Raw genomic sequence first — 23,753 nt, forward strand, 5'->3', positions numbered from 1 at the left:
GTGATGAGTGTTGGATTTTTATGAGCTTCAAAAGCTAACCAAAATAAAAAAGTCACAATTATACTAATCAGCTTAATACAAAACAAGACTCCATAGACAATAACTCAAAATTTCAAGATTCTTAAAACTAAAAAGTCTACCTAGAAATCACAACTTCTTCTCAGACTCTCTTAACATAAACTCTTGATCATTGAAAAGTAATTATGGAAAAGATTCAAGTAGGATTTCAGCTTCAGCAAAATTATCAATGGATTATGAAACCGATAATTCGATAAAGCATGGTTTCTTACTGATGGACGGCTGAGAATTCAGGAATAAGTCCGACGACTGATGCAAAGGTCTATCAAGTATCAAAACCAAAAAGAAACGAACCTTTGGGAAAGAAAAAAAAAATTGAATTATGAAAAGGAAAAGAACCTTTCAATATTTTAAATCATTTTCTGAAAAGCTTTTCATTAACAAAAGCAATATGCCTATGGAATTTTTTTATAGCAAACTAGCTATATCTCCTCTGTAAAGAAATCTAAACCACAAATGAAAACTACTTGCCAACTAGCAATAAACAACAACTTAATTTTGAGACAGGAGACACTTATATCCAAAATACGGTTTACTAGTTGATTAGTGTAAATCATTCATCCCAAACTTTGCTGAAGTATGGTTTGCAAACTTCAGCAAAGTTTGGGATGAGAACATGAAAGTTGTTTTGGGTGAATGTTTGTACTTTATAGATATATCAACGTTTTAGGTTTGGAACTTAAAAAAAAAAAGTAATATTTCAGCCGAAATTAGTTATATATTACATGAAAAAATCAAGGTGATCATAACAAAAAAGATATAAAAACAAAAGCGAAGAAGAAGAGAAAAGAGAAAGTTATGGAGGAGGAGGAGTTTGAAGCTTCGGGCTTGGGAGTTGGATGTGACGGTATTCTCCCAAAAAGCCCTAATCCATCTTCACTTGATACGTTCAATATTGATTCACTCGTGCTGCAATATATAGTTATCACATTTTTAAAAACTTTTCATCTCGTAACTAGTTCATTCTTATATGTGTACCTATGATCTAATTATTACATCTTAATCTAATGACAGATTTTTATACCTTGTAGACGGGAAGCGGCACGATCCTACACCTGTCAACAGAGAGAACAAGGTGACTAATCAGATTTACATGGAACACACAATCTAAACCTTATTATTATATAGTTTTCAAAAAAAAAACTAAAAAAAAAAAAATAGAAGCATATATATGATGTAGAGACTTCAATATGAATTCTGAAGTGTTCAATTGCTTTCAGTAAAATCAAAATTTTCCATTTGTTTTGTTAGTAAGATATATTCGTACTTATTGGCTCATCATCTTATATCTATATCTCCACCATGTTAAGTGATTATATGACCTTTTACTTTTTTGACAATTGACCTATTATACTGCCACCACTAGTTTATTATTACTTGGTTGTTAAACTTAGCTAGACAGATACGATTTAAATCACTAAATTCCAACTAATAAACATATATAAATCATAACCCAACATCAATATTTCAACTTTATTACTACCAACCATGTTTATATGAAATAGTTAAAATGACAAGTTGGAACACCATCTATAAGGAGATGACTTATATGTTAATTAGACAAATAAAATACTTCTTGAATTTAAAATTTTAACTAGAAATATAAGATAGAAAGACTTACTTGGGTCAGAACTTATAGTGACAGCAGTTCCATCAAAGTTGCAACTACTCGGGATAGGATTCTTCTGGTAATAACTGTTGAAGGCAAAAGAAGCATGCGCTCTTAACGAGCTAGGGCTATAACACTTTCCTCCTCCTTGTATATCCGAGCAGTCTGCTCCACCGATACCACACGCGTAGTCCAAAGCCGCTTGTAACGCCATTGTTGCGACGTTCTCCCTGGCAACACACCAGCTTCCACCTGGGTAGGCTGCAGCGTGTGGTGGAGATGGAATCGTTAGGGGAGTTGTGGCCACGGCAGAAGCGTCAGAGTCAGAGTTAGGGACCACGGTTGTTGGAGTAGTGGTGGTTGGGTTTGTGGCTAATGGTGTGGTTATGTCTTTTTCTTCTTCTACTGGTTCACTACTAGCTTTTGTACCTGTGTGCATGAAGTCACTAGTTAGTTAAATGTTTTTATTATCATGGATTAAGGATGTTAAAAACATTAATAATGATGATGTCGAAGTCTAAGATTTTGTTGGCAAAGTTATAACAGTAATTATCATGTCTCAAACATATTTGTTTCACTTATTTGGAATTAGGTGGATTAAAATGAAAGTAACAGAAAGTGAAGACCAAACCTCAGAGACAAAAAGACAGAAGAGAATCTTTGAACTGAACAAGAAAAAGTAACGACTATATAATAGTATTTGCAAGCTTGGACTCCTCCACACCAATTCCCGAAAGAATAAAAAGCAACTTCGTTTTTTTTTTTTTTTTTTTTGAAATTAGAGAAGAATTACCTTTTCAGAGTTTTGATAATAACGAAACGAAAAAACACGGATATGGAAGAATAAAATAGTAAATGGATCAACATGAGAATAAAACACAAATTCTAAAGAAGAAAAATAAAAACTGATGAGACATAGATCAAAGTTTATAACAAAAAAAAAAAATGCCCCAAGACATAGTTTAACTTTCTACAGCTTTTAAATAATGAGCTTCAAGTTATTAAACGTTATCTTTTTTTCCACTATAATATAAAAACTTCAAGTTATGGGTTATATATATATATATATAGACTTTCAAAATATTTTAAATGTGAATATTTTTCTAAAAGAAAAGTTATCATCTTATTTGAATGATGGGTTGAAAAAAGTAACCTGAGGAGGGGAAGGAAAGAAGAAGAAGAAGAAGACTAGCTACAAGTATGAAGCTTTTTCCCATTCCAAGAAGCTAGTTAACTCTTCTTCTCTCTTAAAGCTTTGAATCCTCCTGTCTTTTATCGACAAAATCTTTCAACTATCTTTAGAGCAAGAAGGATAGAAAGAGATGAGCTATATGTGTTTGAAACTTTGAGTTTATGGGGTTGGAGAAGGAAGAGGAGAAGGTTGCTGGAGAAAGAGCTAGAGAGAAGTAATGATTTGTTTTTGGGAGATTTAGGTTATGTGGGCAATGTTATAATGTATAATGTGGGCTGCTTATAGTGTGAGTGAGTGATGTTAGTAATGATGGTTTTTCTCTCACACTTTTGATTCTTCTATTCCATGGTTCCTCCTTTTTTAAACTTTTTTCCCAATAACAATAAGGACTTTTTCATTAGTTTTCTTTTTTCTTTCTTTCTTCAAACTCTCTATGTAAGCACAAATAATTTGCCGCTAAAATAAACATAAACAAATTTGATGAGTAGTGGGACTTAACATAGCTACGAACTAGACATAATCCTAAATTAACATCTTAATGTAAAATTAAATGAAAGGGAAAATTCGCCAAGTTATAAAAGTCTTGAAAATTTTATTTTGGTAGAAGACAAGTACTTCACTTACCGGGGGAAAAATTTATTTAGCGTGATTGTGTTGTTGAGGAAATTTTTGTATTTGAAACAATATGGACAAAACAAAGAAAAATATTGGATAAGGAAGAAATTAAGAATTTTGGAAAAAGGATGTTCTATCATGAATTTACACTAGAAAGTCAAAACAACAATGAATAAAAATACAAGATTTCTTACTCATTGCATAATCACAAAAGTTTGGCAATGATGACATTTTTAGCTAGGATCCCATTTGAGTTATACGACTGAGATCGTAAAGTTAAACATTTGATCGGTCGAACTATATGTTATCCAAGAAGATTTGCACATGTCTAAGTCATGGATTACATGGATGCCAATTTTTATTATAAGACAAGTCTACTCAAAATGTTTGCTAAGTCAGGATCCTACTATACACTACTTTTATAAGTACATGGCTAGTGATAGAAGATAACTCTTCCAAAGATTATTACCTAGCGTGGTCATTCACACGATTGACGATCTTTAGTTTAGTTTGGTTTTTTTTTTTTAATAGAAACATTTTTTTTGTTGATGAATAAATTTAAAATGTTTAACATAAAACGATTTAATCTTTCTTTGAGAAAAAAGCGTTACACCTAATTCGAAATAAAGAATAATAGAATACTCTTTGGCTTCTACTGGTAACCATTAAAGGAACAAAAGGAAAAAGAACAAAAAGAACAATACGGAACGGAATAAACAACTTTTGAGCAATGAAAGGAAAACATGCAGAGAAGAACAAAATAATAAATGATAACCAAACAATAACACTATCTTTTATAATATATTTGATTAAATAAATCAACTTTTAATAATAATACTAGATATAATTTATATATAATGAATTTGACACTAATTTTAAAATATATTTTTGAATGAATTTAAATATTTAATGTTAAAAATTAATAATTTTTATTAACCTATTATAGATTATAGTAATTTTTTATTTGTTATTTATGATATAAACATCTCTTAAATATGTTTTACTATCCATACAAATTTTAAATAATGTATAGTAAGATTTTTTAACATGAAATTCATATCAAAAATATTTTTTAATGTCAATACATGATAAAAATATGAAAAATATTATATTATGAGATTAAAATATTATTAATAAATAATTTTTTATTTATTTTAAAATAAAAACGAATTTTAATATTTGTTCTTTTTTTTGTTCCATTTGTTCCTCATCAATTTTGGGGAGGAACATTTTTGTTATATTGTTCCTCATTTTGTGAGGAATGTAGAGTAATGATGTGTAAAAATGATTTCTTGTAAATGGTAAAAAAATTGAGTAATGAAGAGAAATGTCACATTCCTTCTCATTTTTTTCCTAAATCATGGTTACCAATCGAGGCCTTTATAGTTTGATGTTCCTTTACTTTTGGGGAAATATAGCAAATTGATTGATTTGACTTTATTTTGAACTAGGACCACAAAAATGTTACAAACTCATAAGCCTTTACTTTTGACTAATCTCATACCAACTTTGTGTATTTATTATTCACATTTTTTGTTACTGTACAATGTACATTATTCATTCTTTCAGTTCCACATTGCTTTCTCATTGTAATTAACTAATACAGCTATATTTAATTTAAAGTATAGTTTTAGAGTCTTTAGACCCTTATTATTAAAGTTTGTCTCTTTTAATTGCAGTGATTCCGGTACTTTGTTGAAAGTTGCGGTCATAGTTGCGCATTACATCTACACAAAATTGTAAAGTAGAAAATTAAGTCCATTCAGAATGGGAAAAAAAAAAGCAATTAACGTTAATTTAGTTGTATGAGTTCAGAATTGTTTAAAAGTAAATTCAAGGTTTAAAGCTCATTGAAATGTGTGCTGTGGATTTTAGTGGACGGAAATAAAACAAACAAGGGCAAGATGCAACTTTCGGTGTTGCAAAAGAAAAAAAATGTTTCTCTTTACTCCATTTGAGTAATAATAATAATAATAGGGTACGGAATGATAGGAACAAATATACATATATGAGAGCTCGTGGGGGCACACTAATTGGTAAACAACAACATATGAAATGAAGATTTTTTTGGACCGACCCTATCCAAAATTTGCATTTCATGTAACCTCATGATTGTTAGGAAAAGAATGAACCACTCCTAAAAACTCTATGGTATTTGTTATAGACACAGTCAAACAAAGTTCGTAACCTCTTACGCTACATCTTAGGATATAACTTCAAAATCTTCTTGCACTCTTTTTAAAAAAAACGTATTACGATAAAGAAAAACAACTTAAACAAGAATGCAGAAGAAGTGGCTCGAGTTCTTCTTAGTCTTTGACACTCTTATTGATTCATTATCTTTTTCATCACCACAAAGACTCTTGAGTGATGAACAGAATCATATCAAAGCAAGGATCAGAAATGATCCAACACAAACTCTCTCAACACACTTCCTTCTTTGGCATCAAGCTCTGGATCCTCATTACAGCTTCTGCCTCTATAGCCTTCTTATTAGTTCTGGTCGTTTCTACATTCCTCTGTTTCTTCTTTCATAGGAGGAAATGTAGACAAGAACCATTCAGACTAAGATCAAAGCTTTGTCTTCCTTTGTCACACATTCCTTCAAATAACAAACAACAGATTCCATACAACCGTTGCGGTGACGATGTAGAGAGCCATAGAATATCTCAGGTTGGTTGGTCATCTGCTCATCTTTCCTACTACACCCGGAGCTTCTCCTCTACCGGCAGCTTTGGAAGCTTCACCGTGTTTACGTTCATGGAGATCAAGAATGTGACAGATGGTTTTGCAAATTATAATCTGATTACTAAAGGAGATTCTTCAACAGTGTATCGTGGTATCTTGATGGGTACAGTCACTGTTGCTGTCAAACGGTTCTTCCCCATCCATCAAAGGTTTAGTTTTTACATTTTCTCTTGATCAATTCCTTCGAATATATCTTAATATTTTGATATGAGACAATGATGTAATCAGGTATGAAGATAAAGATTTCATAACAAGAGCTGAGATGATTGCAAATGTTAGACACAAGAATGTTGTAAGACTCCTTGGATACTGCACCGAAGGAGATGAGATGTATATATAAATTTGATAATTACCTCTGCATGTGTGACTTAAAATGTAGGCTCATACTAAAGTGAATTTATGAATGAGTTTTAGGGTTCTTGTTTATGAATACGCTGAGAAAGGAGATTTGCACCAATGGCTTCATGGATCTGCTGGGAGAAATAGGCCTCTGACCTGGAGAAAGAGAATGAAGATCATTCAAGGAATAGCAAAAGGGTCTGATGATCTTTTCTATATATATACTATTTCAACCAATTTTTTCTTGTGCGTGAATGATTTGTGTTTGTGTTCTGATCAGCCTTGCGTATATTCATGAGGACATCGAACCAAAGATCACTCATCAAGACATAAGACCAAGCGAGATTCTTCTTGACTATCAATGGAACCCTAAGATACTTGATGTTGGATTCATCGGTAACAGTGATGTTCCAACTTTTATTTCTTCACCTGATAATCTAGATGAAAAAATCGACGTTCATTGCTTCGGGACTTTGATATTGGAGCTTGTCTCTGGGAGAGTCTCTGTAGACCAAAGCTCATCACCACATGTGAGCTAGAGTTCATATACATCATACATATTTTTATCACAAATCCCATTGGTTAATTAACTTACCGGAAACAATGTTGTTCTTTTGGTATAGGTTTATCTAGTGGACTGGATCAAAGAGATGGTGGCAAATCATATGATAGTAGATGTTCTTGATCCTAACCTGCCTGAATTTCCTACAAGGAAGGAACTAAAACGGATTGTGTTGATTGCATTGCGTTGTGTTGATCCTGAAATTAAACAAAGACCAAAAATGGGAGATGTGATTCACATGCTCCAACCACATGACTTGCTACTTAGTTCCAATGTAATGAAACTTTTTGACATATTACTTAGTTCCTTGTACCCCAAGCTATGTCGATAGATTTGTTCGTTTCTTATTCTTTACTTTCTTCTGTCTATGGTGCAGGGAATAAGAACACCTCAGAAGATTACTCGGTCACACGAGGTTTCTGCGATCAGTATCAGACAATGAATGAATCTAAAGAGTAAAATAATAATTGCTAATTTAGGATCTTATGTAATACCTTTTTTACATTAAGGGTTCGTTTAAATTTATTACACAGCAGTCTCAGCTGTATTGGTTTTTCTTTCCACCTCTTGTGAATGTGTTTGACTGGGATATGTAATATCAGTTAGTTCCAATAACCGGTACTAACAAAACCATTTGAGTAAACCGGTAATATATAATTGGCGCAAGTGTTCTGAAGCTTCATCATCAGCAATCTCTCTCACACGAACGAAGATCTTCTTCAAGGGGATTTTGGATCGTCGAATCTCTATCAGTTACGATCTCTGTCTGATTCTTTACTGGGTAATTTTTGAAAATTGGGTGTTTCCGACCGTCGAATAGATATGAACTGGGTTCAACGAAAAATCTATCTTTACAACGTCACCTTCGGGCTTTACATGCTTGATTGGTGGGAAAGATACCTTTTCAGTATCCTTTTCTCTTATATCGATCTGTTCTATTTGAATTTTTGCTGCATCTTGTTACGAATCTCATCTTATTCGGTTTAAAGGTTGGATTTTTATTTGCTCAGCTTCTTTAGCTGCGTTATCTCTTGTTTCTTAAGAGTTTGATTTTTATAAAGAAGTGAGCTGGATTTGATACTGTTTGTGAAGTTTTGTCCTGCATAAACAAAAGCAGAGCTTTTGCCATTTTCCTTAACTCATTTTTTCAGATTCGTTGGTGATAATCTTGATGTGGTTTATTATGTACAATGGATCTCGTTACTTTTCAGAGCTTTGCAAGAGGTAACTTTTATGATATTTATGTGTAGATTTGGTTTGATTTAGGCTTGGACTTTGTCAGCATCTCAAATCCTAGTTATGTGTATGTGTTATACTAGTTTCTATTTCTAGTTAAGTGTATTGATTTACATATCAGGATGACTCGTTTGATAATTTTAGATCACAATTATTGAATGTTGGGTACTATAGTGACTGTTTATACACATATGATGCACATGCTCTATGCTATTCTTGGTTTGTTCTTGATGGGCTAAAATACTAGTTGGCAAAATTTCGATATTGTTGGGATTGGGATAGTTTCCTGTATAAAGTTGAATGTTACTTTCATCTTTGTGTTTAAAATTGATTTAGAGGGCTGCCAGACTTTGGTTACATATTCAAATCTCTAAGGCAGAGAAACTTCAGTCCATCTGCTTAATCCTCAGTGGGGTTCAAACATATTGTTATTGAAGATCAATTGTGTTTGCTAGTTAAGATTGCCAAGTTAATTGTGAGTCCATGACCGTGTTATTAAAAGATGATTCGTTGGGATTTTGATCTTAGGGAAGCATGTGACATCACTATCTTGATAGAATCCTTGCGTTGTTATTCACTGCTTAATTATCTTCAAATTCCACAGGCATCTTTCGTGAAACCAACTCATTGTCATCATGCCATGGAAGCATGAAGCCGACCTGGTTGTCTGAGACGTGTGCCAAACTGCCAACAAACTCCTTTGTTCTGCCTTCAACCTCCTCCTTTGGCATAATTTCTGATCATGTAATTGTCCATATATGTCTCTATTATTTATTATCATGGTTTTGGAATGAGCTTCATTTGTTTAGTTCTATAGCCACTTCAAAATCTTGGGACAGGACCAAATCATATTTATTGCATCTTTTGATGTTTATATTCCATGAACTCAAAGTTATCAGGTGTTGTCTTGCTACTGTTAGTAAGTTACTCACAGTACTAGATAAAGGCTTAAGAATCTTATATAATCTCCATTTTGTTTTCATTGATCTTCTGATGTTATACTAGTCCTAGTTTCAAATTCTTGATTCAGAAGATTTGCTGTAGTGAGTTAACAGCAGGTTTCTAAGAAACGGATTGTCCAAACATTTTCATTTCAGTCCATAATTGTCCGATGAACACAAACAATGATGGCTAGAAGTCTAGAACCCAATTATGAATGGTCGTGTGCATTTTTCTCAGAATGAAAACAATATCAAAAAGATATCTATTATAAACCTTCTTTTATGTAAAATCATGTTCTCTGGTCTCTGTGGATGTAGGAGTTTTCTGATCAGGCTGATCAGATCAGCGGCTACTAGTGACAAAATTCAAGGTTCTCGAGTAAACCAACCTTAAATTAATTTTGGTTTTGGATAACTCAATTTTAAGTTTTGGTTAAGTAAAGAACCACTAAATGAAAGACACGTAAGTTCTTCAGGAACCACATCTGTTCCCTTCAAAAAAAAATCCCAAGTCCTTCACTCTTCTCCTCTCTTCTCCATCTTCCTCATATCTGCAGAGCTCGAGATTCTCCTTCTTCCACAACTCTCATCTGTAATCGATACAGGTTCTGCTTCTACCTCTTCTCTTTGGTTAGATTCTGTATAAACTCTGGCTGGGTTTAGTTCGGCAAACTCTGATTTCGTCGCTTTTGTGCTAGTTTTTGTTCCTTGATTCTAATTCTAAACAATTCAGTGAACTGAGAACGCATAATTATCATGAATTTTATGGGCTATTCGTATATTTACTGTTCCTTTCATCTGAGGATTAGGTACTTGCATGTTGAGTCTGATTTTGGTATCATCTAATAACTTTTTTGTTTGGTTCTTTGATGGATTTCAGATGGCAGCTTCATCTACTTGTCTTGTGGGAAATGGATTGACAGTGCACACAACAACCAAACAGAGGTTAAGGAGAAACTTTTCCAGCAGACAGATTGGTCTTTCCTCATCCTTTTCTTCAGTTGTTAGGACACCTAGGTTTAATGTTGTGAAGGCTTCTTTGGATGCGAAGAAACATGAAGGAAGGAGAGATTTTCTCAAAATCTTGTTAGGAAATGCCGGAGTCGGTTTGGTTGGAAGTGGGAAAGCAAATGCAGAAGAACAAGGGGTTTCTTCGTCTAGGATGTCGTATTCTAGGTTTCTAGAGTATTTGGATAAAGATAGGGTGAATAAAGTGGATTTGTATGAGAATGGGACAATAGCTATTGTGGAAGCTGTTTCTCCTGAGTTGGGTAACCGGGTTGAGCGTGTACGTGTTCAGCTACCGGGATTAAGTCAGGAGCTTCTCCAGAAGCTTAGGGCCAAGAATATTGATTTTGCAGCCCATAATGCTCAGGAAGATCAAGGTTCTGTGTTATTCAACTTGATTGGTAATCTTGCTTTCCCACTGCTTTTGATCGGTGGTTTGTTCTTTCTTTCGAGACGCTCTGGTGGTGGAATGGGTGGCCCTGGTGGTCCTGGTAACCCACTTCAGTTTGGTCAGTCCAAAGCAAAGTTCCAAATGGAACCAAACACTGGTGTGACATTTGATGATGTTGCTGGAGTTGATGAAGCAAAGCAAGATTTCATGGAAGTGGTGGAGTTTCTGAAGAAACCCGAGAGATTCACTGCGGTTGGTGCCAAGATCCCCAAAGGTGTTCTCCTGATTGGTCCTCCTGGTACCGGGAAAACCCTTTTGGCAAAAGCCATTGCTGGTGAAGCTGGTGTGCCTTTCTTCTCCATCTCTGGTTCTGAGTTTGTTGAGATGTTTGTCGGTGTCGGTGCCTCAAGAGTCCGTGATCTTTTCAAGAAAGCCAAGGAGAATGCTCCTTGCATTGTCTTTGTAGATGAAATAGATGCTGTCGGCAGGCAAAGAGGGACCGGAATTGGTGGAGGTAATGATGAAAGAGAACAGACCCTCAATCAGCTCCTAACTGAGATGGATGGTTTTGAAGGTAACACTGGTGTTATCGTAGTTGCTGCAACCAATAGAGCAGACATTCTTGATTCTGCTTTGTTGAGGCCAGGACGGTTTGATCGACAGGTACTAAATGATTAATACACATTGATATTTTTATGTAATCCTATACTATTCCTAGTGCTGGTGCTTACTTATAAGTTTTTGATGCAGGTAAGTGTTGATGTTCCAGACGTTAAGGGGAGAACAGATATTCTCAAGGTTCATGCCGGTAATAAAAAGTTTGACAATGATGTCTCACTTGAAATAATAGCAATGAGAACACCTGGATTCAGTGGAGCAGATCTCGCTAACCTCTTGAATGAGGCTGCTATATTGGCGGGAAGGCGAGGGCGGACTTCGATATCATCTAAAGAGATTGATGACTCTATTGATAGAATCGTTGCTGGCATGGAAGGAACAGTGATGACTGATGGGAAGAGCAAAAGCTTGGTTGCTTACCATGAAGTTGGTCATGCAGTGTGTGGGTAAGTGAGAGTCAGATTATAGGCCGGTCTGTATATTTTACCATCAAGAACTTACTTTGAAGTTATAAGCATTGTTCTTTTGCAGAACATTGACTCCAGGACATGACGCAGTGCAAAAGGTAACATTGATACCAAGAGGCCAAGCAAGAGGTCTGACATGGTTCATTCCATCAGATGACCCTACACTCATCTCCAAGCAACAACTCTTTGCAAGAATTGTTGGTGGACTTGGTGGTAGAGCCGCTGAAGAAGTCATCTTCGGTGATTCCGAGGTGACTACTGGCGCAGTTGGTGACTTGCAACAGATCACCGGTTTGGCTAGACAGGTACGTACAGCCTTCACATTGTTCATGCTTGGGCCTGTTACTAAATCTGATCTGTTACTAGTTCAAGATATTGAGAGCTTGAGATTGTTGACCTTTGTAGATGGTAACAACATTTGGAATGTCTGATATTGGACCATGGTCGTTGATGGATTCATCTGCTCAAAGTGATGTTATCATGAGGATGATGGCAAGAAACTCCATGTCTGAGAAGCTTGCTGAAGACATTGATTCTGCTGTGAAGAAACTATCAGACAGTGCATATGAGATAGCTCTAAGCCACATAAAGAACAACCGTGAAGCCATGGACAAGCTTGTTGAAGTGCTTCTTGAGAAAGAAACTATTGGCGGTGACGAGTTCAGGGCAATCCTCTCTGAGTTTACTGAGATCCCACCGGAAAACCGTGTTCCTTCCTCAACAACAACTCCAACATCAGCACCAACACCAGCCCCCGTCTAAGTAATGGATTTGTATACTTGTAATACTTTAATTTTTCTGTAAATCTATCTGTCAAACTTGAACTTTAGAAAGTTGTGTGATACTATCTCAAAACTTAGTAACAAGTAAATGTTAAAATTGAATTGGTAAATCCACCAACGCTGTGTGTATTAGTAAGTGTGTTCTAGATAGTTCCATCTTAAAAAAATTCTCTATGGACAATCCAGTTCTTGGCTTAAACACTTCTTTAGGATTCAATTCAACAATCTTTATAGAATTAGTTGTCCAGATTTGCAAAATTCTAACAGAGAATAAAAAGTAATTTGAAGCTTGCACAAGTAAAAACACCAAATCGGTCTGGTAACGATGATCAGTCATTCATACTTATGTTATGTACATTTGCATACACCTCAAAACCTTAGTCCCTAATGCTTTAAATAAATCTGTTCCATGATCTCTCTGTTCAATGAACACTACCAAATTGAGACTGTTTCGTTTTGTTCACCTTCCAGGAGCAAACCTGAAACCAGAGTAATCCACAAATCAATGTTCAAATTCCAAATCAGTAATACTATATAAAAACCTTAAAGAAGCAACAATTTAATATGATCAAACCTTTAAGAGCAAACGTTACGCAATTAATGGCGGCTTCACGCCACTTGCAATTCCATCATTATTAGCTCTCTCTTTCTTCACCCACACCATTGTAGAAGCAGAAGCAGAAGCAGCTCGTATCGGCTTTTTAACACGCTGATGCGCCAAATCGTTCCCCTGCTTTGCCCGGTTATTAAACGGTTTGGTTTGTGCCTTGAGATTCTTGGTTTCATCTCTTTTAATAGAAAGATCCTCAAATTTTGTACCTATGGCCGTCGCAGCATCCTTAACCACACTTTTTTCTTTTTTCTTCCTATAAACTCGAACCACACCTTTCACCGGAGTAACATTCTCCGTCACGACGGACTCAGACGGCGCGATTGAACCACAATCACCACAATCGACAACGAGATCATTTACCATAGCCACATCTTGAATTTTCTTCTTATTCTTCCCACTATCATACCGTTTCCTCCTAAATCCCCTATCCATCTCCGCCGTATCTTCACCCCCGCCGCTCCCGATCACCGCCGTAACTTCTGGTTTCTCCTTCTCGACGAATTTCACTCCTCCGCCGCTCGTAGATTGACTTTTTCTTCCGGAACGCTTCTGATTACTTCGATTGAAACGCTTCTTCTCCTCATCCTCCTCTGCTTTCTTCAGATCTTCTTCTCTCTGTTTATCTTCCTCGACCTGTTGTTTCCGTCGTCTCTCTTCTTCTTCTTCCTCCTTACGCTTCTTCTTTTTCTCATTGATCCAACGCTCCTGGAGCTGAAGTATGCTGATGTAGTTAGCTGGAATCAAAGGAGTAGTCTTCTTTTTGCCGTCAGTGTTCTTCTCCATTGAAATCTTTTTTTTTTTCGTTTCCTCTCCTTCGAAGCTGAAACAATGGAGAAAATGCTATATTAACAAAGCATTAACTTTTTACACCGCACTTGATCCTATAGGCCCATTGGCTGGCCTGTAATTTTCGTTGAATCTTAAAATTAATGTAAAAAAAAAATCTGAAAACAATTGTAATATATAATGTTTCGTCTTCTCAACAAAAATTCATTGGTTATTCGGAACTATCAATATCAAAAAAAAAAAATGAATACTATTTTGTCAAATTTTTTAAAAGATCGAAAGTTTTGGGTATCATTTAGATGAACGAACAACTATAAGTCTATAACATACACAAATGCTCTGAGCCTCTGACTATTTATCTATAAATATTCAAACAAACTACTTAAAAAAAAAATAAGAATGAAATTTATAATTTTGATTACTCTAATTTTTTAATCCTAAAATCCATTTTAATTTTCACCTTTATTTCTTTAATATTGTGAGAAAAGTTTTCACTATAGACAACAAAGGATGAAAAAGAATCTTATAGTTTCATTAATGTTTTTACATCAAGAAATCATGAAATTTGATGTCCAAATAAGAAGATTTATTTATTAATTCGCAGATTAAGGAGAAAAACTTACAACGAGATTTACAACAAAACACAAATAAAATTGTTCATTGTAATTTTACGCTTAGAGAAAAAGTATCGTGAATAGCGTGCTTTGTGTTTAGAGAAAATGATGTAAATTTGTGATGAACCTAATAGGATCTAAAAGAATTATATATAGAAGAATCGTTATTTGAACACTTCCCATAATTTATAATAAATAATAAATCAAAAATTAAAAAAAAAAAAATCAAAACAATTATAGAAATATAATAACTAGTAAAAATTACATCTATGTAAACAATGTTATATTGTCTTGACTCAATTGACCCAACAATTTAATATATTTTTTTTGTTTTAAAAAAAAGAAATCAAATTATACATTTATCATAAACAATGTTAGATTCTAAATTAAATAGTATCAGATATGTTGTTACAAAAGTAGATTCAGGTGTTGGAAAAAATTCTGACACGGTATTCCAAGAAAAAGAGACATAGAGCCACGTAATATTTATTTACTGTGGGAGAAATAAAAGCTTTATTTTATTTATTAAATATTAATAATTAAATCTTATCTCTCTCACACACAGTTCAAGACCATTTTCTAAAGCAACTTGCATCGCTCATTTCGTCTTCATCTGCCTTCGTACGAGTCGCTGCTTCTCCAACGCTCTCTCTATATAAACCCCCTCGACGATTCCTTCTTTTTACTGTGTTTGACGTTAAGAGGTAGAAGAAAGAGAGTTTATTATTATTATGGCTATGGCGATGATTATCCGAAACGCAGCTTCACGGCGAGCAGTGACTCCGGTCTCTGGCGATTTCGGTGGTTTGAGATCTATGTCTTCATGGTGGAAGAGCGTTGAGCCTGCTCCTAAAGATCCGATCCTCGGAGTTACCGAAGCTTTTCTCGCTGATCCGAGTCCTGAGAAAGTTAATGTTGGTGTGGTGAGTTTTACTCTTCTCCAGATCTTACGGATTTTGCTTTTTTCCGTTGGAGGATGCTACGAGAGTCTTTGAAATGATATCAAAATTGAGATCTTAAGTATTGAACAGGAATTGAGATTTTGTTGGTGTTTTGATCCATTGAGCTGATCGAGGAGTTTTACTTTTTCGTTTATAAAGCTAATCTTTGTTTCTTACTTATGTGCTCAATTGGCTTGAATCATTTAGGGAGCATATCGTGATGATAATGGCAAGCCTGTTGTCTTGGAATGTGTCAGAGAAGCTGAGCGAAGGCTTGCTGGGAGTACTTTCATGTAAGAATTTGGAATTTCTCTATCTCTCCCAAATGAGCTAACTTTAGGCTTCTCTATTGCTAGCTATAAGTTTCTGTAGCTGATGCTATCTTATCTAAACGATCATGCTCCAATCAAAATTCTAAATTTCCATGTCAAGCACTTAAGTCTCTTTTTCTCTTATCAAGTTTGTTTACTTTGCTTTCAGCTGATTGACCCAAATTAGCCTTACTGAATATTTAATCTGCACATGATTTCATGATAAATAATTGCTTGTGCTGATATGTTGGGCACTAGTTTATATCACATGCTTGTTAAACTTATATAGCGTAATTCTGTACAAATTTTTGGCGAAGTAAGAATATGTGATACTTATTTTGCATGCCTCATAGTAAGAACTAAGAAAGATCAACATCATCAATTATCTCATTTCCCGTATTCACCATACTGATATGAGCTGACTCTATTGTCTTTATCAACTAAAGGGAGTACCTTCCTATGGGAGGAAGTGTCAAAATGGTGGACCAAACATTGAAGCTTGCATATGGGGACGATAGTGAATTTATTAAAGATAAAAGAATAGCTGCAATTCAGACTCTGTCTGGCACTGGAGCCTGCCGACTGTTTGCAGACTTCCAGAAACGTTTTTGCCCTGGTTCTCAGATCTACATTCCTGTACCAACCTGGTCTAAGTGAGTTTTATACAGTTAAAATTTAATCATTCCGCATATAAACCTCAACCCTCTACTTTGTAAGGGTGGCCAAGCCTCTATTGCTTCCCCAAAAAAGCATTGCTTATGTTTTCTTCTATCAACAGCCACCACAATATCTGGAGAGATGCACAAGTTCCTCAAAAGACATATCATTACTATCATCCAGAAACCAAGGGCTTGGATTTCTCAGCATTGATGGATGATGTGAAGGTTGGCGAAGAACATCTTCTTCAACAAGCAACTTTATTTCATCTGGAAAAAAAGAAAAAAAAATTATTTCATCTGCTTGTTAATAACATCCTAATTCGGTTGATCCTTTTTATACAGAATGCTCCAGAAGGCTCATTCTTCCTTCTTCATGCGTGTGCTCATAATCCTACTGGAGTAGACCCTACAGAGGAACAATGGAGAGAGATTTCACAGCTATTCAAGGTGATAACTCATCAATTTTTAATAGTTTTTAGTCTATCGTTGACTTTTCTTCTCCCTGATCAGTCCGTTGCAAACTAATATCAAATTCTCATTTCAGGCTAAAAGTCATTTTGCATTCTTCGATATGGCTTACCAAGGTTTTGCTAGTGGAGATCCAGCAAGAGATGCCAAATCCATCAGGATCTTTCTTGATGATGGACATCATATTGGAATTTCTCAGTCTTACGCAAAAAACATGGGACTCTACGGCCAGAGGGTGGGTTGTCTCAGGTATTTATTTTTCTCAGTAAAGAACACCATTTAAAGAACAGCATTTTCAAATTTGAATGTATGCGTCATCAAATTGTATGAGATAGCCATACATGTTCATTTCGTGATGAAGTTACAATTGAATATGAACGTGACGGCTTTGTCTTCTTCCGCAGCGTACTTTGTGAAGATGCAACACAAGCCGTGGCTGTGAAAAGTCAATTGCAGCAGTTAGCTAGACCAATGTACAGCAACCCACCTTTACATGGTGCTCAACTGGTCTCAACCATTCTTGAAGACCCGGAGTTAAAGAGTCTGTGGCTAAAGGAAGTTAAGGTACCATTCCATCATATTGTTACTTCCTTAACTATATAACCTACTTATTCCTCCGATTTATCCCATGTTTTCATGTGTAGTTGTGCACACATTATGAAAGAAAATGCTAATTTGTTTATTCGTGACCTTATATTCCATGTTCACTCTTTTGTGTTCAATAATCAACTATAAATTAAAATCTGATAAGCCATATGTAAAAACTGTAAAACAACAGGTAATGGCTGATAGGATCATCACCATGAGAACTACTTTGCGAGAAAGCCTTGAAAAGTTAGGGTCACCTTTATCATGGGAGCACGTTACCAAGCAGGTAATTGCAAGATAAACTGTGTTTCTTTGAACTTATAGTCATTTCTCACCTCTGATTCACACAATCACATAATCCTATCTTTGTGGGGATACAGATTGGCATGTTCTGCTACAGTGGGCTAACACCAGAACAGGTTGACCGCTTAACTAGCGAATATCACATCTACATGACCCGTAATGGCCGTATCAGGTACTTCACTTTCTCTTGATTAGAAATCTTTAATCTTACATCTAAATGCATCCATTCTTCTAAGTTCTAACATCAACATGCGTAATTTCAATGCAATCTATTTCTTAACCATCGAGGCTCTTGATGTTATGGTTGCAGTATGGCTGGTGTTACGACAGGAAATGTAGGATACCTTGCGAATGCTATACATGAAGTCACCAAGTCTTCTTAAATCATTTACTTGCACGTTTCAGCCAAAACATAAAAAATTTTGTTTGAGGAATCAATAAAAACAGAAAGCAAGATTTGTACTTCAATTGTTTTGATGGGAACTGAAAAGTTACCCATAACCACCATATACTGTAATTTATCAGCGCATTTTTTCCCGTTAGCTGGGCAATAAAAACACAAGGCCTGAACCATGGATTCTTGGATATACAAAAGTTCGTATTGTTCTCCTCTCATTTGCTCTTTCTGCTTGGTTCCATTAGCCTATTTCATAACTGTATACGATTTAAGATCTATCTTTGTTACATGTCTATGTACACGCTATGTTGTAAGCTTAAACTTAAGATTATCATGATTTGGGTTTTTTGTTTTGCGGATCTTTGGAATCGGTTTTGTTTCTTTTTTACGGACAAAAACATATACAAATACTGATACACGAGAAATAGTATCTCTACAAGTCAGTGAACAAAAAGAATATTAAAGACACAGTTATCACTTCTTGATCTCTCAAAAAAGCTAAATTGGCCACGTCTAAGGAGGAGACATCATCTCTTCTCAGAATCTGATAGTTAATCAGAAAGAAGTAAAAGCTCCTTCTCCTTTCCATAAAGCATTTGGCTCTCCCAAAGCATCTCAGTTGTTTTCTAGGGACCAGCTTGAAATGGAAAGCCTCCATTCATCTGTCGCCTCACATGCTCTGGTATCAGCCTGTTGATAAGTTCTGGCGAAGCCGTAGCCAGCTGAGAGATAGAGAGGTAACAGATTAAGTAACTCTTTGAGTTCTCAGTTATGTTTGGTTCAAAGCAAAGTCTCGGTTAACATACCTCTTGCTTGAAGTTGAACAACGGTGGTAGAGGTCGGCCATTTGGAAGACGAGCATTTGGCTCACGGAGTTCATTGAAAAACGGATGGGCACATGCTTCAAGCTTCAGACAGAAAACAAACATATATCGGTTAAAACAAAAGATGGTGAACCGCTATAACAGTTTACAGTATTTGATGGCGTGGAAATACTAACCGCAGTGCAACGTAAACTAGGTGAATACTGAAGGAGCCGAGAAGCGAGGTCTATGGCTTCTGGAGGCATCCGCTTGTGGAAAACCTGAAGAAGGTCATAGAGTAGTTTATGTATTGTTTTAGCTTTCTTCTTTATGAATATTTTCTAGGTAACAAATAAGCAATTGTATCATCAGAAAGAAGTTAGAGTGAAATACATATATATATATACCTTATGCCAAGGGTGAGCTTTGATTTGTGGGAATCTGAAGTCAGTGTAGTTTGGGTTCATGCATCGGATTTCTTCTCGAGTTGGAGTACCGAGAACCTAAACCAACACAGCACATCAACCGTCACAAATCTATTAAGATAAATAAGAATATAAACCATAGAGGAAATGACGCCAAAGTAAAAATCTAATAAAACATGACTTCACCTTAATGATCTCCACTAGCTGGTCCACTGAATTTTCTCCCGGGAATAATGGCTGTGAAGATAAATAATAACACATTGATTTCAGAATATTATGGAGAGATGATTTAGTTCTCAAGATACTTCAACAGTGTAAGAATTTACACTGACCTGGCCAAGAAGAAGCTCTGCAAGAACACAACCAGCAGACCATATATCTATGGATGATGTATACTCTGTAGCCCCAAAGATGAGTTCTGGAGCTCGGTAATACCGAGAGCAGATGTATGATATGTTTGCTTCACCTTTCACCTAATGTAAAATAGCCATATGTCAGATAACAGAGATGTATCTAACTGAATTTTCATGGGACAGAACATGTGGAACATAAACTATTGCATCTATACTTCTGTAAATGAAAGTTCTACCGTCTAACTATTGCATATGGTAAAAGTAAAATAATCATAAATAAAAGTATAAAGCTCTTACCAATACTTTTGCACTTCCAAAATCACAGAGCTTACACTGATGGGTGAGGGGATCAACCTACGGAACACACCAGAGAACTAGATTACAATCTAGTCTAGGTTGCTAGAGATAAAACCATAATAGATCAACGTACCAAAAGATTTTGCGGTTTCACATCTCTGTGGCAGACACCAGGAGCAGTATGGATATAAGCCAAGCCTCGGAAGATCTGCAACAACATATTTTGTAGCCCATTTCAGGATCAACACAATAGAATAAGTATGTGTAAGGGGACACAGCAGGTAACAAGGCATACCTGGTATGTGTAAAGTTTGACATAGAAAATAGGCATCCTCTGGTTTGAACTAGTATAATGCTTTAAAACCCGGTACAATGTCTCGGGTACATACTCCATAACGAGATTGAGGAAGAGCTCATCTCTACTCGTTGTAGAGAAGAAACAATGCTTCAAGGAAACCACATTAGGGTGGTCCATTAGTCGCATTAATTGCAACTCTCGGTTTTTATAGCGGCGATCTTGCAAAACCTTCTTAATGGCTACTGATTCTCCAGTTTCCAAGCATTTTGCCTAGAATTGTAAGTTAACAATATGATTAGAAAGGAAGAAAAAAGAAGCCATTGCCTAAAGAGGCTTAAAGTGACAAGCACAATAGTACCTGGAATACAATTCCGAATGATCCTGTTCCAACAACCCGTTCAGCCATGTAACTAATGGTCTGTAAAATCCAAAAGAAGGAAAACATAAGTAAGTAGAACTACTAAAAATGGATTAAATGAGTCACAAAGAAGTCAAAATTATTTATTAATTTTGTTGAAGTTAAATAAGGGAAAAGCAACATAACAAATGATTAATCTAAACATCAGGTAACCTTCCACAAGGTATTGTGCCTCGGAATCGTGAACAAAAACTGCTATATAAGTCATTTAAATGATTTAACAAACAAAAGAATCCAACCTGTTTAGGTTCACCATTTTTGCCTCCAATTGTAGTAGAAATGATGTGACCAGTAACAGCATCATTTCCTTCTATCACAGCAGCAGACATATCCTGCAAATCAAATCTGAACATATTAGAGAATTAAACTATTCTTCTCTACAATTTAGTCTTCAGATTAGAGAATTCAATCAAGTTAGTAACAAAATGTAAATCTGAATAATGTCGCATGTATTAACCAAAGGCTAGCTTGATAGAAACAGAATCCAGAGAAGATATGCAAACTAGTTGTTGTTAAAGATAAAGAAAAGCTAATAAATAGTAAGTGGGAGTTCATTGGTAAAACAACATTGGGATTCAACTAGTTCGTGGACATAAGAAATTTGTACAAAATCAAAAGACACAACACAATCATACACACCAGGGAAAGAATACTGTCAGGTGAAGAAACAAAGCAAAAGAACACAAAACAAAACAAAAGAGTTCAGAATCAAAACAGATTGCAAGAAAGATGAGAGACAGAAAGAATGGGCCAAGAATCATACAAAGTACACTAATACTCCAAAACCTGTCAGAGAAAGAAAAAAACACTCAAAGATCCACAAGTACTTTGTCTTTGTGGAGTATATTTAGTGTTGAATTAAACAACTCAAATATGGAAACCCAAAAAAAAAAAAAGCCAAATAAAGCAAGTTGACAAATCTTTCATAACATGAAAAGGCAAAAAAAAATGAAATTGAGACGAAAAAACAAACTAGTAAGATCTACATCGTTATCTTGCTCTTATGTTCTTAACTCAGTGACCAGAAAAGTTTATGTTCTTTACCTTTAATTCTTCATTAGGGTTCAAAGGTTTATCACCACTACTAGTAATCAAAAATAGCTCAAGAAATCAAATCGTCACTAGAAAAAGACACAAGTTGAAATTTTAAGCTAAAGAAAAGTATAACTAGCTACTATAAAGTCAAAAATGCACAATCTTCTTCGATGTGAGCTCTTATGGTGAGAGGAAACGCTGATTAAAACAGAACACAGATCGATTCACAGAGACATCGAAGCTAGATCTAGCCCGAGATCTAAAAAAACCCACAAATCGAAAACTAAAAACGCATTGTTTACGAAACACCAAACGTAAAGAATCAAACATAGAGATATAGAGAGAGAGAGAGATAAACATAACTCAAACGTTAAAGTTAGAAAAAAAAAAAAGAACAAACCTTGTCTGTATCAATATCGGGACGACGTTTCAAAGCATCTCCGCCGTGAAGATGCGGCGGTGGCTGTGGAGCTAGAGACGGAGGCTGAGACCCCAATGGTATTGAAGTCATGTGCTTTACAGCTTTCTCTCTCTCTCTCTCCCACACTCAAAGAGTAAAGACTATTCTTTTTCCTTCTCTCTCTCTCACCTGTGTTGTTGTTGTGTCTAAACTTGAGAAATCGTTCAAAGATCAAAAGAGAATCCACGCGCAAATACAGCGCGTGAATATTACGAACCAATGAGAACGCTTATCTGTTAATTAAGTACTCTCTCATTATTTAAGTGAACATGATAAACCCGTAACCCCCATAACGCAAAACTAATCTTGTGGATGTTAAGTAATTAAACATGTTAACACAATCAGATAATAAAACAATATAGTGCCTTGTTATAACATGTTTTTATTAATTTGGGTAACAACTAACTCTACTTTTTTTCCTCTTTTTGATTAAATGTTATTTGGTGTTATTATTGATACAGATGATTTGTATCCGTTTTTTTTTGTTTCCTTTAAAACAAAAAATTAGTATATTCATTCATTGGTCAGTCTCTGACTATTCATGGAACCTCTTTTAAAGTAAAGTCGTATTCTATTTTAGACGTTTATTAAAAGTTTCGTCCAATCAAAATAGTCCTTCCTACACTTGTTTCCAAGTGAACATTTTGAGAATACTATCATCTTTTACGGTCAACTCGATTTAATCACGGTCATGGAAGTAGATGAAGATGTTAATCTACTACTCTCTAGAAGATTTTAGCTAGTTATAACATCATGATTTGGTGACAAATTTTTCATTAAGATCCAATAAGTTGTATAGTTCATTTTCTTGATATTTTAAAAGAAATCGATGCAAATTACTTATACGTACGGCCATGTAGCTATCAGGGAGAAGGTGGCTGCAACCGTCCAACATCCCCCAAGCTAAACGCATGCCACCAGTTCGGTCGTTGCTCATAAAGCTTCTTGTTATATTCTCTTTTATGTATATTTTGGTTAAGTTTGGGTGAGAAAGTATATGCTTTTCGATAACTCTTTGAATGGAAAAATATTTGCTAACGTTACGTATATGTTTACGTAAGAATACGATATAAATTTACAAGTTTATTTTATGTTCTAAGTTCAAAAGGAAAACTAAGTTTGGTTTGTATGGAGCCACAGAGATGGCTACATTTTTTTTTTAACGTTTTCAAAACATTTGGTCCAATTTGAAGGATGTTTAAAAGTCTTAGGATAAGGCTTTGTCTTTGTACTAACCACATGGACTATCGTAATCCATTTATTAGACTTCATTGTTTAATTAATAACTCGTTCTTTTGGATTCCAACCTTTGAACCTTCTTAAAATTTGAACTTTGTAGTTTACAAAAGAACTTGTATATTCCAGCTTCTGAATTTGACTTGATATATCTTATGTATA

The 23,753-nt window shown here is 35.2% G+C and overlaps 7 protein-coding genes across 7 annotated transcripts; 4 read left to right on the forward strand and 3 right to left on the reverse strand.

The window, feature by feature from the left end:
• Positions 1-755: 755 nt before the first annotated feature.
• Positions 756-3,246, reverse strand: LOC17889377 (PLASMODESMATA CALLOSE-BINDING PROTEIN 1). The gene is made up of 4 exons (XM_006294887.2): positions 2,841-3,246; positions 1,700-2,116; positions 1,103-1,133; positions 756-987 (listed from the first exon to the last, which is right to left on the reverse strand). The coding sequence occupies exons 1-4, from the start codon at positions 2,902-2,904 to the stop codon at positions 822-824; spliced, it is 678 nt and encodes a 225-aa protein (XP_006294949.1). The 5' UTR covers positions 2,905-3,246; the 3' UTR covers positions 756-821.
• Positions 3,247-5,776: 2,530 nt separating this feature from the next.
• On the forward strand, positions 5,777-7,474 carry LOC17888789 (putative receptor-like protein kinase At2g30940). Its single transcript, XM_023785153.1, is given in 6 exon segments — positions 5,777-5,860; positions 5,862-6,391; positions 6,471-6,572; positions 6,657-6,779; positions 6,862-7,111; positions 7,205-7,474. Coding segments are annotated over 6 exon segments (1,359 nt in total).
• Positions 7,475-7,848: 374 nt separating this feature from the next.
• LOC111831155 lies at positions 7,849-9,361 on the forward strand. Its single transcript, XM_023784851.1, has 3 exons — positions 7,849-8,050; positions 8,295-8,367; positions 8,984-9,361. The coding sequence occupies exons 1-3, from the start codon at positions 7,966-7,968 to the stop codon at positions 8,994-8,996; spliced, it is 171 nt and encodes a 56-aa protein (XP_023640619.1). The 5' UTR covers positions 7,849-7,965; the 3' UTR covers positions 8,997-9,361.
• Positions 9,362-9,808: 447 nt separating this feature from the next.
• On the forward strand, positions 9,809-12,700 carry LOC17889364 (ATP-dependent zinc metalloprotease FTSH 2, chloroplastic). Its single transcript, XM_006293307.2, has 5 exons — positions 9,809-9,925; positions 10,201-11,382; positions 11,470-11,783; positions 11,869-12,109; positions 12,210-12,700. The coding sequence occupies exons 2-5, from the start codon at positions 10,201-10,203 to the stop codon at positions 12,564-12,566; spliced, it is 2,094 nt and encodes a 697-aa protein (XP_006293369.1). The 5' UTR covers positions 9,809-9,925; the 3' UTR covers positions 12,567-12,700.
• A 199-nt stretch (positions 12,701-12,899) lies between these two features.
• On the reverse strand, positions 12,900-15,194 carry LOC17888696 (DNA ligase 1). Its single transcript, XM_006296336.2, has 3 exons — positions 15,159-15,194; positions 13,161-14,039; positions 12,900-13,065 (listed from the first exon to the last, which is right to left on the reverse strand). Exons 1-2 carry the CDS (start codon positions 15,192-15,194, stop codon positions 13,176-13,178), a joined length of 900 nt encoding a protein of 299 aa, XP_006296398.2. The 3' UTR covers positions 12,900-13,065; positions 13,161-13,175.
• A 25-nt stretch (positions 15,195-15,219) lies between these two features.
• Positions 15,220-18,484, forward strand: LOC17888564 (aspartate aminotransferase, mitochondrial). Its single transcript, XM_006294204.2, has 10 exons — positions 15,220-15,522; positions 15,748-15,833; positions 16,298-16,504; positions 16,630-16,735; positions 16,853-16,957; positions 17,055-17,227; positions 17,383-17,542; positions 17,757-17,852; positions 17,947-18,041; positions 18,180-18,484. The coding sequence occupies exons 1-10, from the start codon at positions 15,331-15,333 to the stop codon at positions 18,250-18,252; spliced, it is 1,293 nt and encodes a 430-aa protein (XP_006294266.1). The 5' UTR covers positions 15,220-15,330; the 3' UTR covers positions 18,253-18,484.
• Positions 18,485-18,623: 139 nt separating this feature from the next.
• Positions 18,624-22,492, reverse strand: LOC17888767 (shaggy-related protein kinase zeta). The gene is made up of 12 exons (XM_023783651.1): positions 22,296-22,492; positions 21,100-21,192; positions 20,801-20,860; positions 20,440-20,712; positions 20,278-20,352; positions 20,145-20,201; positions 19,827-19,967; positions 19,681-19,731; positions 19,477-19,572; positions 19,267-19,350; positions 19,073-19,174; positions 18,624-18,988 (listed from the first exon to the last, which is right to left on the reverse strand). The coding sequence occupies exons 1-12, from the start codon at positions 22,404-22,406 to the stop codon at positions 18,893-18,895; spliced, it is 1,239 nt and encodes a 412-aa protein (XP_023639419.1). The 5' UTR covers positions 22,407-22,492; the 3' UTR covers positions 18,624-18,892.
• Between the last annotated feature and the right edge of the window lie 1,261 nt (positions 22,493-23,753).

This window comes from Capsella rubella, unplaced genomic scaffold (genome assembly GCF_000375325.1).
Source record: "Capsella rubella cultivar Monte Gargano unplaced genomic scaffold, Caprub1_0 scaffold_4, whole genome shotgun sequence".
Classification (NCBI taxonomy): domain Eukaryota; kingdom Viridiplantae; phylum Streptophyta; class Magnoliopsida; order Brassicales; family Brassicaceae; genus Capsella; species Capsella rubella.

What these genes read in the sequence shown, in the direction of transcription:
- LOC17888564 (XM_006294204.2), top strand. Translation starts at nt 15,331, where the DNA reads ATGGCTATGGCGATGATTATCCGAAACGCAGCTTCACGGCGAGCAGTG. An exon ending in CATTGATGGATGATGTGAAG is followed by an intron (nt 16,736 to 16,852) that starts GTTGGCGAAGAA and finishes CTTTTTATACAG; the next exon opens with AATGCTCCAGAAGGCTCATT. An exon ending in CAGAGGGTGGGTTGTCTCAG is followed by an intron (nt 17,228 to 17,382) that starts GTATTTATTTTT and finishes CTTCTTCCGCAG; the next exon opens with CGTACTTTGTGAAGATGCAA.
- LOC17888696 (XM_006296336.2), bottom strand. Translation starts at nt 15,194, where the DNA reads ATGCAAGTTGCTTTAGAAAATGGTCTTGAACTGTGT. An exon ending in AAAATGGTCTTGAACTGTGT is followed by an intron (nt 14,040 to 15,158) that starts GTGAGAGAGATA and finishes TTGTTAATATAG; the next exon opens with CATTTTCTCCATTGTTTCAG.
- LOC111831155 (XM_023784851.1), top strand. Translation starts at nt 7,966, where the DNA reads ATGAACTGGGTTCAACGAAAAATCTATCTTTACAACGTCACCTTCGGG. An exon ending in GTGGGAAAGATACCTTTTCA is followed by an intron (nt 8,051 to 8,294) that starts GTATCCTTTTCT and finishes TCATTTTTTCAG; the next exon opens with ATTCGTTGGTGATAATCTTG.
- LOC17888767 (XM_023783651.1), bottom strand. Translation starts at nt 22,406, where the DNA reads ATGACTTCAATACCATTGGGGTCTCAGCCTCCGTCTCTAGCTCCACAG. An exon ending in CTAGTTTACGTTGCACTGCG is followed by an intron (nt 19,175 to 19,266) that starts GTTAGTATTTCC and finishes TTCTGTCTGAAG; the next exon opens with CTTGAAGCATGTGCCCATCC. An exon ending in TGTTCAACTTCAAGCAAGAG is followed by an intron (nt 18,989 to 19,072) that starts GTATGTTAACCG and finishes TCTATCTCTCAG; the next exon opens with CTGGCTACGGCTTCGCCAGA.
- LOC17889377 (XM_006294887.2), bottom strand. Translation starts at nt 2,904, where the DNA reads ATGGGAAAAAGCTTCATACTTGTAGCTAGTCTTCTTCTTCTTCTTCTT. An exon ending in TCTTTCCTTCCCCTCCTCAG is followed by an intron (nt 2,117 to 2,840) that starts GTTACTTTTTTC and finishes TCATGCACACAG; the next exon opens with GTACAAAAGCTAGTAGTGAA. An exon ending in TGCCGCTTCCCGTCTACAAG is followed by an intron (nt 988 to 1,102) that starts GTATAAAAATCT and finishes TATATATTGCAG; the next exon opens with CACGAGTGAATCAATATTGA.
- LOC17889364 (XM_006293307.2), top strand. Translation starts at nt 10,201, where the DNA reads ATGGCAGCTTCATCTACTTGTCTTGTGGGAAATGGATTGACAGTGCAC. An exon ending in CAGGACGGTTTGATCGACAG is followed by an intron (nt 11,383 to 11,469) that starts GTACTAAATGAT and finishes TTTTTGATGCAG; the next exon opens with GTAAGTGTTGATGTTCCAGA. An exon ending in TCACCGGTTTGGCTAGACAG is followed by an intron (nt 12,110 to 12,209) that starts GTACGTACAGCC and finishes TGACCTTTGTAG; the next exon opens with ATGGTAACAACATTTGGAAT.